Consider the following 20008-nt stretch of genomic DNA (forward strand, 5'->3'; position numbering starts at 1 on the left):
CCACTTAACTGTTAAGTTACTTTTCAATTAAAATAATAATTAAAACGTCAAAAATGCATTATCTAAACGGATCCTGTTTTGTTGCCACAGGTATCTGAAAGCGGCGAAGCGGGAGAAAGCGGAGGAATAGCCGAGCCCATGGAACAGGCCGTTTCGGGTTTGTTAGGGTCCATGGGGTCGCTGAGGGTCGGACACGACTGAGCGACTTCACTTTCACTTTTCACTTTCATGCATTGGAGAAGGAAATGGCAACCCACTCCAGTGTTCTTGCCTGGAGAATCCCAGGGACGGGGGAGCCTGGTGGGCTGCCGTCTATGGGGTCGCACAGAGTCGGACACGACTGAAGTGACTTAGCAGCAGCAGCAGGAGCCTACAGTCTGCAGCTAGGGTAGTTAACCGCCGGGTGCAACCAGATTGATATTTCAGCGGTTAGGCCCGACCGACTCCTCGCGACGTCGGCGGCGGAAGGGGCGGGTCCATGGCAGGAAGTGGCGTTTCACCGGCTTTTGGCCTGTGGGGAGGTGTAGCCGGTCGGTAGAGGGAGGCTGTGGTGGCGGAAGAGCTTTGGAGGCTGATGGCGGCTGAAGCTCGGAAACCTGTTTAACACTCCACTCTTCCCGACAGTTCCTCACTCGGTAAGCGCCTCTCCAATCCCGCCCCGGCGCCTCGCGTGGGGTGGACGTCCCCTGGAGCTCTGTAGGGGCTCGTGATACGCCCCTCAATTCTGGAGTCTAGGGGCCTGACTAGTCTCGGGAACGGTCTCCGTAGTGACGATGCTGCCGAATGACGATGCTTTCCTTCCCGAGGACAAACCTTTCTTCCCGGACTGTGATTGTGACGGGAGTGTGGACGACTTTGGTTAGCAAAGGAGTTGGAAAAAGGGACGGGGGGCCGGCCCACACGGCGGGGAGGCCCTAGGATAGGCCTTGGCGATTTAGGGGAGCCGTGTGGGGTGTGGGCCCTTTGGGGACGAGTAGCCAGAGACCCCCGGAAAAGAAAGTGCTTTGGCGGAGGCTCTACTCTATGGTGAGTGCTTAGTGGGTAACGTCTGGGCTGCTGGGGTAGGTAAGCTTAGGAAAACATCTAGGTCGTGTCGAAATGGGACACTCAGGTTTGCCCGTGCGGAGTGAAACCTGTGTTTTGTTTTGAGTCGCCAGTAGATTAGGAGGCGGGGACTCCGTGCGCCGCGGGCCTTGGGCGGAGTTAGCTGTTTGTGCTCGATCTCCAAAGTCAACTGGGTTATAGAGTTAGTGAACGCTTTTCTTGTCTGCTTATAAATAAATGACTGTCACGCCTTGTGCTCGAAGGGATCTTAAATCTTCCGAGAAGAGTCATGTTTGTCTATGCTTAGGCAACTTGTCCTGATTTCACAACACTCCCTCCCAACACCCCAGAGGTCCGCAGGTTGTGGACAAGTCCCGACAGGAGCTCGTCATTTTGGGGAATCTTTGCTAAGAGATTAGTATGCGTGTGTGTGTGTGTCCTGATAAACATATTACCTTATTGGTAATCATTTTATTTGAGAACGCCGTGACATTTGATTTTCTACATATATTTTAGGTTTTACGAAGTAGTTACGAATCGCTTTTGTGTCCGGGACAGGAAATTCTAAGTTTTCCACTCGCTAGTTGTAGAATAGCTGCATGCAGGAATTACTAATTGTAGTTTTGGAGCCCGATTCCAAAGCGTTTAAAGAGATTATTAGAGTAACATGTAAATCTAAAAACAAAGTGGGCTAATTACCCTTGGGGTGCTATTCGGGTATGGAAAGGGGCCTTCGTTTTGTTCTTATCAAGGATAGAGTTGATTTCTTGAAAGAATACTTGATTAAGTTTTCTAGTCATTCCATTGTTAAATTGCACACCCCTGTTTATACAATTATGGCTGCAGCCATTTGCGTAGTAGTAACTGGTAAATATCCTTTACTTAACAAAATAACAGATATTTTGGAATTCTAAGTTTTGACCTTTTTTAATGATGTTAAATATTTTTGAAAGGTCTTAACCATGTTCCCTTTTTACTGCTTTGGGGGCATTGCCTCACATATGAAGTTTATTGGATTGCATTCTTTTGAAATTTCAATATTACTAAGTAAAATTTTGGCTATATCCACCTCTGGCCTTTTAAAGTTTAGTTTGTCTCAAACTCTTACAGGATGGTAAAGATTCCCTCCCCTCTAATAAAAAGTCAGTTTCACAGCTTTTTAGAAACCACCATTTAAAACAAAGTCAAGTGGTGTGCATGACACCTGGCAGAGTGTAATGAGTAGTGGTACTCAGCTGTAAGAGTTGTGGAGATTGGGAGGACTGTTAAGTGTGTAAACTGACAAATTGGTGGATTTGCTTCTGCCTTCCAGAAAGATCGCTGATAATTCTTTTCTGGTCTGTAAGCCAGCTGATACAGTCTTTGAGCTAAACTGTGAGTAATTGGAAGCAATTAGAATATTAGCTGTAGTTTTTCCCTTCAGATACTCAGTTTCTTCCCGAACTGTTTGGAGATAAGTTTGAAAGTTCATGTATAATTAACTGAAAATTAAAAAAAAAATTTTTTTACTAAGTATTTCAACCACTGTATGTAATGTGTTTCTATTGCAAGAGGTCATATGTGAGTTTTTATTACTAGTCTTTGTCTACTTTGGATTTACTAACTTTTATTATGGAAATTTTCAAAATACCCAAAAAGAGTTTAAGGACTCACTATTTTGCTAATCTGGGTTTATCACCCCTGGAGTTTTTTAAGGCAAATCCTGGACATCAGGATATTTCACCTATAATTTATCATCTTTAACTGGTAAGGACTTTGAAAAAAACACAATCACCATAATAATAGTATCACCTAGAATAAAATTATCTTATTTCTTTTTGAATTCTAAATGTTAGAATTAGCAAATTATATAAAATATCCAAATTAGAAAGTTTGCTCCTCTGTACATTTAATGCACAGAAGTTCTTAGTATGGTCAACTTCCTACTTTATTTAATTAAGGTTTACACATTTTGGGCTAGTTAAGTAAAATGAGTATCAGAAGTCACTGGAAAAATGCTAGCAGAAAAGCCAGATCAGGCTTGGGCTTGAAAAAGTTCCAAGAGGAAGAACATAACACTGATATTCCCCCGCCCTCAGTTTATTTTAGCTGCTTACCTGAGGGCCCACTGCATATTGTCTATTATTCCTTAGATATTGATGAGTCCTCAAAAATAACAAACATTGGATTTTAGACCAAAGACTTAACAGAGTTAAGTTTACAGCATAACACTTAAAAGGAACCCTAGAGATGTTAGGGAATAAAGTAGAAAATAGGGAAGAGGGCACTGCAGATGGCGTGTAAAAGTATTTCAGACTTTATTTCCCAGCCAGGCATGTCTTTTTTTTTTTTTTTTTGAACTGTTCTCATGTATTTTTAATTTTTTACTTACGTAACATTGGTTTATTACATTAGTTTCATGTGTATAACATATTTCTAATTCTGTATATACTACAGCTTGTTTATCACCAAAAATATAGTTTCCATCTGCCAGCATACAGTTGATCCCCTTTGCTCTTTCCATCCCCTTTACTCTTGTTCTTGGTAAGTCCGGTTTGGTTTATTTATTTATTTTTTGTTTGCCATATTTCTAGAGGTGTACTTTATAGAGAATGGGAAACGAAATTCGATATGGTAAAGCTATTCCTACTTTTGTGGTAGGCATTGTATTTCCTCTCTCCAGCTGAGGCTGAGTTTGTTCTTTTTCTCGTGCTATCAGTGAAGCTACACTTCCCAAACACTACCACAAGGTGATGCAGTGACTCTGCACATTACTTCCCCATCGCATGGTGTGTGGGTCTGTGTGTGTGCCTGTGAATCATTGTGATGCATTAACATTCTCAGTGAATTTTAACGATTTTAAAAGGTTTACCATCTTTTCACTGCGTTTCTTATCTGTGTGAAGAATGAAACATAAACTGTATGGGAATTAGATATTTTACCGTTTAAAATGGGTCGATTCATGTAGTTACATTCAGATAACATTCATCCTTGTTAACTTTTTTATGAGTATAAGTTATATTGGAATTAAATTAATTTAAAAAGTAATGAGAATGAAGTGACTTCTGTAAAAATATTTCTGTAGTTATAGTCAGATTGAAATGTTTAAAAAGGTTAGTGTTGGAGAGAGATTAATGAAGGTTATTAATGGGATAATTGCAAATTATCTTACTCTAAAGATTTATAAGCATCATGAATATATTTAATATCTGATAGAGTTTTGTATTAAAAACTTGAATTTTGGGGAGAGAGTTTAAAAATGAAATTTCTTGTTAATGTATTTATTTAAAATAATGAAAATAGTACATTAAATATACTGGTAAAAATTCAGTCAATTGAATTAAAAGTTGAAGTTCTTTTAAGTCCTCTTTTCACACATAACTCATGAGTAAAGACGGTAGTGTGTGCTTTTTAGTCCCTTTGATACATTTATAAGCATATATACACATGTACATACATAAATACATATGTGTATTGTTGTTTTAGTTGCTAAGTTGAGTCTGACTCTCTTGCGGTCCCATGGACTATAAAAGACCAGGCTCCTTTGTCCATGGAATTTTCCAGGCAAGAATACTGGAGTGGGTTGCCATTTCCTTCTCCAGGGGATCTTCCTGACCCAGGGGTTGAACCTGTGTCTCCTGCTTTGGCAGGCAGATTCTTTACCATGAGCCACCTGGGACGCCCACATAGGTGTATATACCTTTATGTTATTTTACATCTTAAAAGCTTTTCAGTGAAGTAAAAGTCTAATTATTGATTTTTAAACGCTCTTGTAATTGAGGTTAAACAAAAGTTTAACCTCCACTACCTTGTTGTATAACATATACTGCTTTGTTGATTTAGTTTACTTTAGGAAACATATTTAAGTTTTATGAAAAAGTTTCATTCTTAAATGACTTTTAATGTACAACACGGGAAACTCACCCTAAGCTAACTTTGTTTTCTTCTTGCTGAGTATCTTCCTCAGAGAAACTTATACTCACTTTCTTCATAGAAAAACATTGCTGATTCACTTGACTCAGTTTTGGTAGTTGTATCTAAAAGAGTTTGGTTCAGTTAATTTAGCTATAGTCTTTCTCATGGGTTTTTTTATAACAAGTAGTGAACATTTTTTCAAAACTGGAATCAAGGGCTTTTTGTTTTTTTTAGGAAGCCACTAAATTTGAAAGGAGATTATTATTAGTGGTTTCATTAACATTATGACATCTCTTTGGGCTCAGGTTTGCTCAGGCTATTCAAAGAAACAAAGTAATGAACACTTATTTTAGGAAGTTTCTAGTGTTGTGCTACCTTTTCATTTTCCTGAAGACTTTAGGTTGCCAGCTGGAGACTATTGACTGTTAAGTCTTTCTGTGAAGTAGGGTTGTTGGTAATAAAGCGTTTTTGTTAGTGCAGAGATACAGAAAATTTACTACTGAATGCATTCTCTTTACCTTAGAATCCTGGCAAACCTCAGGTGGGAGAGGCTGATAAGACATCCAGCCTGGTATTCTGCCACAGTGGCTTTCAGGTTCATGAATGACAGTCTCTTTGTGGGATGTCCAGTATATTGTATATCCTATAAGTACAAAGCAGTATCTTGACCATAACAGAAGCAGAGTAGAGACAAAAGGAAAATTGGGCATTTTCTGAAGTGTTATTTCAGAATTTTAAAGATGAGCTTTAGTATTTCAGATCAACAAAAGAAACGTGGAAAAGCATTTTATCCTAGATCTTCCTAGAAATAAGACTTCTTAGTAATTGTTAAAATGTGAGTAGTGTTGAGAATTCGCTGGTAGTCTACTGGTAAGGACTCTAATGCTTTCACTGCCTTGGCCAGGTTCAGTCCCTGGTCCAGGAACTAAGATCCTGCGAGCCTCACAGTGTGGCAAAAAAAAAAAAAAAATGTGATTAGTGTTACTTCTGTAGAAACTTCATGGGTTTGTGAAGTAAATTAGAATAATTTGGTTAGCAAATGTCTTAACCTGGTTTTTCCCATTATTACAGAGATTCTTGTTTTGATGACTCAGAAGCAGGTGCCATTGTGTCAGTGGCAGTGTTTCCTACGTGGTCCTGTAGAAACAACGGCTGAAGTGAGTCTGTGACACACTGTAGAGATATATTTTTTGAGTAAATTATATCATTTTTTCAAATGTAGAGCAAATAATTTGGAAAACATTTATGTTTTGAAGATTTTTTTAGGCCGCTTTCACCATTCATCTGCTAGCAAGTGCTAAGTTAGTGAGCACTCACTGAATCTGTAATAGATTCTCAACAGAATGTATTTCAGTGACACTATATATTTAAAAATACATGTATTTTTAATCAGTAACTGTATGGAAAGGATACAATAATCCTGGAATCAAGATAGAATGAAAGGGTAGAATTGTTGTAGGTAGAAATGAACGAGTAGGCCGAACTATTTCAAGTAGACCAACTGAGATTTTTACATCATTTGTGAGATTTGAACAAGTATGTACCAGAAGCCCAAGAAGACAGCCCAGGTCTGGGAATCTGTGAGAGCTGCTAATGGAGACTTAAATTGATGGTTTGAGTCATAGTCTAAATAGTAGTCCTCTGTGCTGGCTGTATACAGGATTAAGATTACTTTGAAGTGAAGTGAAGTCGCTCAGTCGTGTCTGACTCTTTGCGACCCCGTGGACTGTAGCCCACCAGGCTCCTCCATCCGTGGGATTCACCAGGCAAGAATACTGGAGTGGGTTGCCATTTCCTTCTCCAGGGGATCTTCCAACCCAGGGATTGAACCCAGGTCTCCCACGTTGCAGGCAGACGCTTTAACCTCTGAACCACCACTTTGGGAGGCTTAAAAAAAAATGTGTGTACACGAACTTGCATGCAGTGCCCAGGTCCCAAAAAGTCATTGTCTAAGACCCCTTAATGATTCTAATATGTAGCCGGGGTTCAGAAAACCTGGGGATCGTGAATGTGGGTCAGGAATGCATGACACAGAGGTTGACTAGGCTCTAGGTTACAGGAGCCTAGAACCTAACGTGGAGGGATACAATAGGTTGGATTAGGGAGGAAAGTGATGCAAGTTCAGGGGTTCAACATAGAAACACTGCTTTTGGTTTGCAAGAGAAGCAGAGGGCTAGGCTTTGCAGGAGAGGTGAAAGTTTGGTTTTTAAGTTTTTTTAACTCGTTGAACTTTCTGAAACATTTTGTAAATTAATTACTTCCCAGTTTGTGTTTTTATATTTAATCATATCTAAAGGAGTTCCAGTATTTAAGAAGTATGTCTTTTCAATAATTCTCTGAGAATATCCATGTAATTTACTTTTAAAGCTATATATTTTCTCAAGGTTTTTTCTTAGTTGGTATCATTAAATATGTATAATTTACTTGTTTCAGATTCACAATGACATCCTTTCAAGAAGTTCCATTGCAGACTTCCAACTTTGCCCATGTCATCTTTCAAAATGTGGCCAAGAGTTATCTTCCTAATGCACACTTAGAATGTCATTATACTTTAACTCCATATATCCATCCACATCCAAAAGATTGGGTTGGTATATTCAAGGTAAGAGAACTTTCTGCATATTTCTTCCATGTAGGCACTCTTTATTTTCTTCTTAAGAGGTTCACAATTAGTTTATACTTGTCTTAGCTCTACGTTAAGGATTATTTTTATAAATGTCAAATGTAAAACATTATGCAAACTTGAAATATTTAATAGTGCAGGGTAGTGTACAACAAATGTTAGGAACTTCAGTTCACCAGACTTGCCTCTCTGTGATCAAAAGGTTTGACTTAAAATTCTTTTCAAATTTTTTTCTCCCATTTTCTCCATTCCTTACCTTAAAAAGGTGATCTTTTCCTTTGGATTGCTATATCATTTACGGTTTTGTCATTTGTAATTAATTTTGTACAGCTCTACAGCTGTGTTACTATCTTTTCTGTTGTCCCACATTGTTAAAATATTCCTCATATTGTCCCATGCTTTAATAAGAGTATTCTGTTTTACATGACTAGTAATTTCATTGATGGCAAGAGTCCTAGTTCTAATATTTTGCCATTATGTGTTACATTTAGTTGAAAATTACACTGAGATGATCATTACAGTGGTGGAAGTTTTTTGGCAATTTCAAGTCTTCAGAATGTAATGGAGAACCAGAAAATAAGAATGTGCTTTGAGCAAAGTAATGCTGTAAATGTACAGGTAGTAAAACTTACTTTTCTCTTGGGTTATTCTAGATTCTCCCTTGGAAGCAATTTTTATTGTAGATATGACTTGTTAAAACCAAGACCAGTAGGTATTGAAATTTTAATTGTGTGGTCTATATAAGTTAAATAGTAAAGTAGAAAGAAATAAAAGTAGCTGCTAGAATTAGGTACATTGAGAGTATCAAGTAGTCAAAGTCTGTCCTAATAGAGTGAGGAGGGCAGAAAAACTGTATGGGACAAAACAAAGTTCTGGCCTTTAATGACATTTCAGTACCTTTTTGAATCTCTCATCCCTTGGCATTGCTGGATTGGTGAGTTGTTTACTCTGTTTTCTTTAGGCTAGTCAAAATCCAATATGAAGATACATTTATTGTAAGCTTGTTATGAAATCAATATCATTTTTAATTTTATGTAAGAGATGAATAACAAGTTAAAGACACTAAGAATTGGTATTTTCTTAAAGAGTGAGACAGAGAGGAAGAATAGAACAGGGAAATGAGATTGAGGGAAGAAAAGGGCATTCCTGGCAAGAAAATGGCATAAGCAAAGGCACAGGGGTGAGAATGTTAATGAGAATGAGTTAGTGAAGTGGAGGGAGATGAAGTTAGTGAAGTGGAGGGAGATGAAGTGTCCGTCTTTGATGGAAGACCTTCAGTGTTAAGCTAAGTAGTTTGCAGACTTTTCATTATGTGCAGTGAGAAGTCTGCATATGTTGGCTGATGGGTGATAAATTGTATTTCAAGAAGATAAATCTTTACTTTTTTTTTTCAGACTACTTATTTTTGTCTTCTGGTCCCCCCTCCCATTTTTTGTTAATAACCTATTGTTTACGCCAAAAGTTTATGACCATCTCATCAGATTCAGCCGAACACAATCGTGTCAGTTTTACTGCCTGTTTCCACATTTTTAATATCACTGCTGTAATTCATGCCCTCCTTATCTCCTTCTAAGACGATTGCAGTAGGTTTCCTGTTTTCCGTGCTTTCATAATGCCACTCCTCAATTTTATCTGTTCTGCAAAATGCTCTATATATAATAGAAAATGAAAATCTGAACATATCTTCCTCTTGTTTAAGTGGCTTTTCATCCTCTGTGGGATAATGTCAAGACCAAATAACTTAGGGTGCCAAATAGGGCTCCTTTATAAGACCTGATTTATAGCTTCCTTTTTTACATTGCCTGCTTATTTTTGGCTATCATATTGCTAATGTATTGTCTCTTGTGCACTCCAAGGACTGTTAACTCTTTTTTAAGCAGTAGTACTTACATAAATAAATAATAAATAAATTTGAGTAGAATACCCTTTCCATCTTTTTGCCTGGATGATACTTACTCAGTGGGAAGTTTAAGCATGTAGTAAAAACTTCAAACTGTACAGGAAAAACTCAGGAAAAAAAAATCATGTTTTAATACTATTACCTAGCAATAAGCATTGTTAACATATTGGTATATATCTGTAAATAATAATTATACTTTGTCTATAAAAAGTATACACATATGCTGTTGATGCATTGTGAAATTCATGGAAATGTTTCTAAATATTTACCATTAAACAGTCCTTAATACAGCCTGTATTTTTTTTAAATTTTGTGTCCATTTATTTCATAGGATAAGTTCTTGGAAAAGGAATTACGATGTTTATGGCATTGAATGTTTTTAAATACTAGATATGTACTGCATATTGCTGTCTAGAATGATTTTGATGGATATATTGACAAGGCAGGCAGGGAGAAACAGCCTAGATCGTAACTATAAGGGGAAGGAATGAAGGGAAAGTGTATTGTGTGTTTTAGAAAATCTTAATTTAATTTTCCTGGGACAGGTACCAGTTTTAGAAAATGAATGGGAAAAGTTTGTTTTAATATTTAGCTGAGGAATAACTTTTAAGCAGAGAGTAATAGAGTTTAGAAGTGAACTTTAATCTTACAGTGCTGAATAAGATAAATTGGAATTAGAATTTTAGAGAATGTTTAGACCATCTTAATTTCTAGGTGAGATAATGCAGGCCTTTGAGAAGGGGATCAATTCTGGGTAATAATCCATAGGAAGCATCTATAAGGTTTGTCAGCAGTTAACTGAATGTATTGAGACTGAAACTCATTCATTAAATATCCTCAGTGAGGAGGAGCAAGGTCATGTGCTGAGTTGGGATGAGGAGTGGGGCTGTGGGTGGGGATCTTGAGTATGGAGAAGATTTGGTCTTGCTACTGTGGAAGAATGGAGAATTGGAGTAGGTTAACCAGGAGATTGTTGAGCAGCCGTTTTGTGAGTTTGTCTAGAGATTGAGCACCTAGAATTGAGTGAATTCCAAAAGTGAGTATTATTCACACTGAATTTGGAAAGAGAAGTCAAGAGGGCAAAGGTTACTAGCATGGTTTTAGGTGCATTACTGGAATGGTAACTGACCGTGAAGTCCAGGTTGGGTAGGGGAATGAGTGAAGCCAGACTAGGGATGTAGACTGGGGTGGAGATTTTCATTTTTTCCTTTCAGGTTTTCTTCCTCTTCTCTAGTGTTGGTTAAATTATAACTAAAACATGTAGCATGTTTGTTTATTCTTTATACTTTGCAAAGATCTATTCATGAGAGCATTATACTCAACATTTTGCAGATGGGGGAACTGAGGTCCAGAAAGAAGTGTCTTGGTCACTCCAAATTAAACTTTAGAGCTAACGTTTGAACTACATGTAAACCACGTGTAAAACTTCAAGAACTGTTCTTGGCAGTTTGGTTAAGTGAGAGATTTAGTTTTTCAAAGTTAACAACAGAATTCTTAAAAAGTTCTGTGTGCATTTTATGAATGATAGGATTGAAGTTAAAAAAAAAAATACAGGAAAAGATTGAGAACTATACATGATGTCATATTTATTATCAAACCCAACATTAATTGCAATAAAATATTTAATATGTCCCATTATATTTGTTTTATCATTATCAATTTGATTTGGTCTTGATTGTATAAGTATTTTTAAGAATTTATTTATATTTAGGCTATGCTTGGTACAAATTAAATTAACTTATAATTAAAATACTTTAAAGGTCCATGAGACTTTTTTTTTAACTGTAAAGGAGTTATAACAATTCTCATGTTTCAGAGATACTATTCTAGTTGTGGAAATTGGGAATGCAAAGTGATTATGTCATGTTGTCCAGAGTCACATAGGCAAAACCAACCTTCCCAGTAAGGTACTATTCTCACTGAAACCTTACTGACAACCAGATTAAAAAACTTTAATTTCCTGGTATGGAAAGTGAAACTAAGCAGTGATTTTATACTTGAATATCTTGTTTCAAGTTTTTCCCCTCTTCTTTGTTTCTCTTTTCCTTTTCATATTTGTCTTCATTCTGCTGCTTCTGTCTTCCTGCCCTGTCTCCATTCCAGTCCTTTCTTATTTTGTTTTTAAAAAAATATTATCCTGTTGTAAAAATTATCATAATTTTAGAAAACTTAGAACAAAACAGGGGATGCAAAAGGTAAAAATTTAAGATGGCCAGCAGTCCCATCGCTCATCTATGTGCATGTGCTCTAAGTTGCATTAGTCAGTGTTTGACACCGTAGCCCACCAGGCTTCTCTGTCCGTGGGATTCTCCAGGCAAGAATACTGGAGTCTGTTGCCATGCCCTCCAGGGGGTCTTCCCAACCCAGGGATCAGACCCTAGTTTCTTAATAAAGAGTGGTTACCCTTATTAATGTTTTAAAAGTGTTTCCTTTCAGTCCTTTTTTTTTTTTCCTTTTAACTAAAGGGTGAATACTTTTAGTCTTTTTTGAATGCGTATATTTTGAAAATAGTTGAAAGTAGTAGTATATGGGGTCGCTGAGAGTCGGACACGACAGAGCGACTTCACTTTCACTTTTCACTTTCCTGCATTGGAGAAGGAAATGGCAACCCACTCCAGTGTTCTTGCCTGGAGAATCCCAGGGACAGAGGAGCCTGGTGGGCTGCCGTCTATGGGGTCGCACAGAGTCGGACACGACTGAAGTGACTTAGCAGCAGTAGCAGTAGTATATGGTGTATTTTATGTCCTGAATTTTTCACTTATGATTGTAGCCACTTTCTCAATAAGTAGCTCTGTAACATATTATCTCATGCAGGGACATTTATGTTGTTTATGATATGATATTTCTTAGAATGAGCATTGCATCTCCCTTTGTGTATCTAGGCATTTTTGCAGTTCTTTCCTTTTAAAAAAGAAGGACCTTTATTCTTGTAATGGTGTTTGAAAATTACAGTATATACAAAAGAAAATTAATACCCTTACAAAGTGTACCCTCACCTTCCCCACAAATACCTGTTGCTGTTTGGTGTATGTTTTTCTAGAATTTAAAAATTCATAGGCTCATTTTTAAACTGTTTTTTAGGTTTTGTATTCATCTGCACATAATCAGCAAACTTCAGTGCCTTACCTGCTTCATGCCCTGTCTGTCTCCATCTTTATCTTCCCCCAAACCAGTCCCCACTGTCTCTGTCTTTGCAAGTGCTCTCTGTGTGCGCTCATTCCTAATGTTTCTTTCTTCTGAGGTTTCTCCAGAATTTATTAATACCTGTATTTTTACTTGATAAACTTGTCCTTCTGATCTTCTTTACATTTGCTTTCAAAATTTACTAATGATTAATACCAACATGTTTTCTAAAATGTTAATCCTATTTAAAGGAAACACACTTGCCATTTTTTTCTTTTCTGTTATTCTTGTTTAATTTCCTTTTTTGCTCTTACTTTGCCAGTTGCATTAGTAACAGAAGAATGATGTCCAGTACTATTGTTAATTCCCCAAACTGGACTAAATAGTGAAATATCTGTTGTTTTGGTTATTTTCTGAGCATAGATAGGCCCTCTTAACTGGATACAAGTGTAGCTCCTAAAAGCAACATGTTTTGACAGTTGTAGGTAACTTTGCCCCATTGTTCTAAGTATCATCAGAATTCTCTCTGCCATTTATCAATGTTATAAAATTTGCTGTTATCAACTCTAAATTTTCTTTATGCTTGCTGCTAAGGGACTAAAAGGCAAATTCCCTTGCATTTCAAGGGATTGGACTCTGCACTCCAGAAATCTGATCAAGTTTACAAGATAACCAAAAAAATAAAAGAGAAATAGTGTATGCCTTGGACACTGTGGTGTGATTTTTCTAATTTGTTTACTGTTCTTACCATGAATGCATGCATGATTTCTAGATGTCCAAATTCTGTTTCTTCCAGTTTGTCCTTCTATCGTATGTGGGAGTTTAGATGTTAGACATAACTATCCTAAAGGGATCTGTACTCTGTCTTTCCATATTGAGAGACTTTTACATTATTTTTTTAAAGTATTTGCTTGACGTGCACCTCACATAACTTTTGTTCAGTTTTTCCTTCTCAAAAGGAATTTAAAGTATAGTTCTATATTGCTGATTTTTATATTCAGATTGAGTTGCATCTTGCCCCAATTTCTTGGTTGGCTTAGCGTGGGATACCTGTGATGTTTTAGAGCATGGTCTGCCACTCCCTTGAGTTGCCCAGATTTATACATTAAAGGAAAGCAAAGTATAAGTTAGCGTTGTAGTTACACAATAAGAAACAGCCTGAATTACTGTGATTCAGTTAGAAACAGCAAGGACCAAACCACTTAACATATCTCTCAAACATTTTTCTTATGTGGTAAAAGATTGCACTTCCCCATTAATGTTTTTCTTATCATGAAAGACAGCTAGAAACAGCATTTTCCACCTTTACCTTACTGTTTCTGTCTTTAGTCAACTACATTTTATTTAGGAATAGTATAGTCATTGACTCTGTTGGAAGGAAGGAGGTGGAATTTCAGAAAGTATGAGAGTATATCCTACTAGGAGAAGAGTGAGTAGAGTCCTAGTGGTAAAGAGCTTGAACTTTAATGAGATTATTTTATATCCTGCTAGGAAAAGAGTGACTGAACTTCAGGTTTAGAGCCTGACTTTGCCTTTTACTATTCCCCCCCCCCCTGTAAGTTCATTTACTGCTTTAAAGTTTTAACTCAGCAGTTAACAGGAATTTTTTTTTTTAATCTGAAGAAAAATATTTACATCTCAAATACAAAAGAAAATTTTAAAATTATTCTTGGTTGATCTCTAAGACCCAACCACTTACAAGCCTTTTTTTTTTTTTTTTAAACCAACCCATTATTTCTACTCAAAATGTGCATCCTGTGTACTTACTAAACATTTACTTGCACTTGCATTTTATGTGTCAGGTCTACTTGATGCAGAGCTTCTTAAAAAGCACTAACTGAATCTGTCCAGTGAAGTCTCATGTTTTTTGGAAAACCAGTTTCCAGATTGGCTGCCAAAGCTGAACTTGGGTGTGGGCAGCTCTTCGGAAAGTTCACATCCTTCACCAGATTCATCCAGCAACTCTTCCTTGGTCCAATTACATGAGGTTATTAGAAAAAAGCCTTTCACTTTCAACACTCTGGAGAGAGATTTCAAATACTTTCTCTCCTCAATTGCAGTGTCAGGATTAAGGCTTATGGCATGAAACATCCGTCCCTTTGTCAACACAAATGAAACCCAGACAACTTTGTGGAAGGGTTCAAAAAATCTTCTGCCTTCAGTGTAATGTTAGATAAACCTTCTTTCTCTATAATACTTCCAGAAAGCTGTATTGCAGGAGAGTAATCAATTCCATTAACATCAGAGAAATCAAATTTTGCAAGTTTAACCAGGAAAACGCCAGTTCCCAATATCAAGCACTGAAGCATCCAATGTAATCTTGTGTTTCTGCATGCACCTTATTAGTCAAGTCCTACTCTCTTCTCTAAACCATATTTCTCCTGTATCTCCGTATTCTTGGAAAGTTTGCAGTTCTCTCTTATAGACAGCCTCCCAATGCTCTCGGGTTCCCAGAGCAGATGGGACAAAGCCTTCCCCTCTAGGACTGCCCCCTGGGGACCGCACCATGGCTCCAGAGCCGCTGTCATCATCCATGCCCTCTACTAGTTTCTTAATTTGTAACATAAGGGTAGTATTTTTTCAAAAACAATAAATGTATTTATTACTGCTGTTCCCTGTGCCGCTGGAATCAGGTATATATAATTGTGATATTAGCAGTTCTGTGTGTCCGCCATCACAAATATATGGCTCACTAAGCATGTTTTCTAACCACCTGGTCCAGGTAGAGCCTCTTCAGGTAGGGAGATGTTTTTCAAAAAACATGTAGCTCTAGAATAGTATTTCTTTCCAGACTAGCATATGGACCAGCATGGGGACAAAGAATACAAGGTATAACTTGTACCAGGTTTATCTTTTGGGGAATACTTCAGATGGGCTCTTTTTCAGGAGATGTTAGAAGCATTGGGAGATAGGGAATGAGGGACAGAACATCTTAGAGTTAACATCACTGTCCCTAATAGGTTATGTGCCCTTGGTTATTAATGAATAGTAACATTTCATGGACACTCACGTGCCAGCATTGTGCCAAGTGTCTTTACAGGGCTTACCTCATTTGATACACATATAAGCCTTTGAGATTGTTTGTTATCTTCATTTTATTTATTTATTTTATGGCTGTGCTGGGTCTTGGTTGCTGCACAGGTTTTTCTCTAGTTGTGGAGAGCAGGGGCTACTCTGTAGTTGTGGTGCATGGGCTTCTCATTGTTGTGACTTCTCTTGTGGAGCACATGCTTTATGGTGTCTGGGCTTCAGTAGTTTTGGTCCCTGCCTCTAGAGCACAGGCTCAATAGTTGTGGCACATGGGCTTAGGTGCTCCAAGGCATGTGGGATCGTCCCTGAACCTGTGTCTCATGCATTGAACCACCAGGGAAGCCCTGTTATCTCCATTTTAAAGACGAGACAACAAAAATAACTTGTCTGAAATCTTATAACTACTGATATTTTTTAGCAGTCTGACCCTACTTTCTGTGCTGTTAATTACAGCATACAGTGCTTGCAAAAACTACCTTTTATGGTGTGCCCATCTTGGGTCAGGCACTCTGCCAAGTGCTGCTTTTATGTTTATTATCTAATTTAATCCTTCTGAAAATTTTGAGAGAAAAAAACTGAGCCTTAGGTCAGGGAAATCACTTAAACATGATGGTTTCCTTAAGCTTCTTTCAAATGTTTTTGACCATGACACAGAAAGAAATAAAAATTCTGTGATTTGACCCAGCAGAGTTGCATGCAGATATATACTGAAACAAATTTTCATCAAGCAATACTTAGCTTTCATGCACTCTGATGCTTTCTAATTAAAAAAATAAATGTGGGCATGAATTACTAAATTGAATCACCACTTACTCTACTGGATTGTGACCTACAGTTTGAAAACACTCCTTTAGAGACTAAAGATAGTAATACAAGATTCTTCCATCTTTAGTAGTCTGGAATATCCAATCCTAGGTCAATCAGAATTATAGAACATATGTGTAATCAAACCCTGTGGATGATGCATAATTTCTCATGTGTGCACAGTCACGTTGGACTCTTTGTGACCCTTTGAACTATAGCCCACCAGGCTCTGCTGTCCATGGGATTTTTTCAGGCAATACTGGAGTCGGTTGCCATTTCCTTCTCCAATAGGATCTTCTTGACCCAGGGATTGAACCTGAGTCTCTTGTGTCTCCTGCATTGAAGGTGGATTCCTTACCCACTGAGCCATCATGGAAGCCATGATATACTGGCAAATGTATATCTATTTTCTGTTTAAAACATATATAATATTATTACCACAGTTCATCTGGAAAATAACTGAGATATGTAATGTATATGTTCATGTTGTTAGTTGGGAATATTTTAGAGATTGATGGGATATAGGTGGTTATTTTGTATGTGTGAACACCTTAGGAATAAAAGTAAAAATAAGTTTTACAAAATTTACCATGCCTGTAGGCAAGACTTAGAGAGACTAGTGAAATTTAATTAGTGGATTTAAGGAAGAAGGAGAAATCTAATTTTAAAAAAGCACTTAAATTTGAGGCATAAAATAACTTAAAAACTTACCATTTAGTGAAATCAAATTTTAAATGAAACATAAGTTTTTATATTTTATCATATGTGTGCTAAGATTTTCCATGGGAAATTGGATATCAAATTGCATTTTAATACATAGAAGTTCTACTGTTACAGATTTTTATAGCAGTAGGTTATAGCTTAATAAAGAATTATAATAAAAATTTGATGTGCTTGTTAAAATGCCCATGATTTGTAAACATATTAATGCATGCTTTAATTTCAGGATGCAGTAAACAATATGCTGTAAGATATCACTCATATTAAGCCACTTACTTTATAATATCTACTTTTTGTTGTTCTCCTTTAGGTTGGATGGAGTACTGCTCGTGATTATTACACGTTTTTATGGTCCCCTATGCCTGAACATTATGTAGAAGGATCAGCAGTCAATTGTGAGTTAGCATTTCAAGGTAAGAACTGAAAACAGAACTCAATGAAATTAATGTTTTATTGCCATTAAAAATGTTGTACCCTGTTGTAATTATCTGCTTAGGTGTGTCCAGTGACTAAAGTTAAATTAGTGTCTGTCTTTATCAAAAGTCATAGAATGTAAATATCTGGTGACGGTCTCATGATACTTTATGTAGACAATTAAACATTGTTTTCCTTATTTCTTCATTGAAGTCTTTTGATCACTTTTTTTCAAATGAGAAAATAATGCTGTTACTGGTATTAGATAGTAAAATTAAAGGTGAGAAAAATATTGTGTATGAAAATCACAAAGATGATTAATGGGATTTATAGAATAGAAATTCTATAGGGAAAGTTGCCTATAAAAATGGATGTGAATAATACAAAATTCATTTTGTCTTAGCTTGGTGTTAGATACAGAGTTTAAAAAATACTTTTGAGGAAGATAGACCTAGTATTGTCCCTCCCCACACATTCCACCTTCACAAAGGTGATAGCTAGAACTCCAGTACCCCTCCTGTGGCCATGAGGTAGAAGGCCAAGACAAGCACATATATGTTTGTTTTAACATGGCTGAGCTCCCAAATCAAGGTCAGCTGGCAACTGCCTTCAGATTTCTTGTTATGTTAAAAACAAACAAACAAACCCTGTTGCTTTATTTTTTAAAAACAAAACACAACAATTTTATTTAGAAATCTGTAACAATTTGCTGCAGAGTGATTTTTGCATTAAAATTGAACTGACTTCAGATCGTATTAAAGCTCTTTCTTAGTCTTATTTATATTGTGAACTGTTTTTGGTCTGGGGAAGCTAATGGACTGTCTCAGTATAATATTTTAATACACATAAAGTCACCTATATGGGTGTAACAGCTTATTTATTCGTTGTCTATTAATATCTTGGTTGCTTCCAAGTTTTGGTAGTTGTGAATAAAACTGGTAGAAACATCAATGTACAGGTTTTTGTGTGGATGTGTAAGTTTTCAGGTTATTTGGATAAATATCAGAGTATGATTGCTGGTATGGTGAGAATATATTTTGAAATATATTCTTCCCATGTAGCACTAGTGGTAAAGAACCTGCCTGCCAATGCAGGGGATGTAAAGAGACGTGTGTTTGATCCTGCATTGGCAGGCGGGTTCTTTACCACTAGTGCTACATGGAAAGAGAAGCTTCTCTTTCTGAATTTCCTCTAGAGGAGGACATGGCAACCCACTCCAGTATTCTTGCCTGGAGAATCCCATGGACAGAGGAGCCTGATTGGCTACAGTCCATAGGGTTGCAAAGAGTTGGACATGACTGAAGTGACTTAGCATGCATTGGTAAGAAACCATCAAACTTTTTCCAAAGTGGCAATATTTGCATTCCCACCAGCAATGAGAGAGAGTTGTTGTGGATTACATCTTTGCCAGCATTAGGTGATGGTAGTGTTTTGGCTCTTGGTGGTTTATGTTTTTAAAAAAACTTAACGAGGTTTATCAGTTGGCAATGTGATCACATATAGCTTGCATATATATTAATAGAAAAAGTTTCATTATGTACTGTGACAGGAAACACATATTCAGAGGATACAATTTGTACTTGTAATAAAGACAAAGATTTAGGTCGTCATAGATGTTTTATAGATTAAGAAATTTACAAATTGTATATGTAGTTTCTTTTAATTCATGGCCTTTTTTTAGATGATCAAATTCAAATGTGTATATTGGGACTGATTTTGTTATGAGATATTATACAAAGTTGTGGCTTTATTTCTGGTAATTGTTCATGTGATTAGTTTTCTTAGAATAAGAAGCTTAACAGAATTTGTTATAGTGACTAATGAATTTGCTTATTTATGACAGCAAAAAGTTTAAAAGCACTTTGAAAAAAAGAAATGCATCCAGTTTATTTCTATTTATACTGTAAAAGGATTTTCTTGGGAGCTAATTTACATGTTTTTGAAAATTCATCATAATTTTTACTTTGAAATTCAGAAAGAGAAGCTTCTGCTTGCCTAGGACTTGTTTGTTATATAGTGAACTCAAGATAGAATCATGAAAAACTTGGTTATATAATATTAGAGGTAGAAGGAATTTTAAGCATAATCCAAATAATTTTGCTCATTTTGTAGAGTAGTGATGAGAAAATCCTGAACTGCAAAACTCAAAACAACTAATAAAATATAAATAGGTATAATTGTTTTCCTAAATGAACCCGTATTTATTTACTATAATTTGATTGCTAATGTTACAGGCTATAAAATTTGACTTGGAATTTGGTTTTTACTTTTTCCTGTTCTCAGTGTTATTGATCTGATGAGATCTATTTCTAGGTAGCTTTAAATCTCAACTCTGAATAACTATATTTTGTGTCTTAAATGGTGTTGAACCATTTGTAGATTTTTCCTGTACCGATCTTCATTGTTTTGCATGGGCTCTGTCTAGTTAGGTGAGCAGGGAGGGGCTATTGTTTGTT

General features: G+C 36.6%; 1 protein-coding gene and 1 pseudogene across 3 annotated transcripts in view; one reads left to right on the forward strand and one right to left on the reverse strand.

Moving 5' to 3' along the window:
• Nucleotides 1–481: 481 nt before the first annotated feature.
• TAX1BP1 (Tax1 binding protein 1) overlaps nucleotides 482–20008 on the forward strand; it is an 83458-nt gene continuing 63931 nt past the window's right edge. For 2 of the 3 annotated variants that reach the window (XM_005891432.3, XM_070369470.1), the window contains exons 1-4: nucleotides 484–635; nucleotides 6010–6095; nucleotides 7372–7540; nucleotides 17449–17551. In XM_005891432.3, the coding sequence (XP_005891494.1) occupies nucleotides 7379–7540; nucleotides 17449–17551 (265 nt within the window). In that variant the 5' untranslated portion in view covers nucleotides 484–635; nucleotides 6010–6095; nucleotides 7372–7378. Of the gene's footprint in view, nucleotides 636–6009; nucleotides 6096–7371; nucleotides 7541–17448; nucleotides 17552–20008 lie in introns of all 3 variants that reach the window. The other variant, XM_070369469.1, reaches the window with a different exon arrangement.
• LOC102277278 (EEF1A lysine methyltransferase 2-like) lies at nucleotides 14331–15032 on the reverse strand (annotated as a pseudogene).

This window comes from Bos mutus, chromosome 4, assembly GCF_027580195.1.
Source record: "Bos mutus isolate GX-2022 chromosome 4, NWIPB_WYAK_1.1, whole genome shotgun sequence".
Classification (NCBI taxonomy): Eukaryota; Metazoa; Chordata; class Mammalia; order Artiodactyla; family Bovidae; genus Bos; species Bos mutus.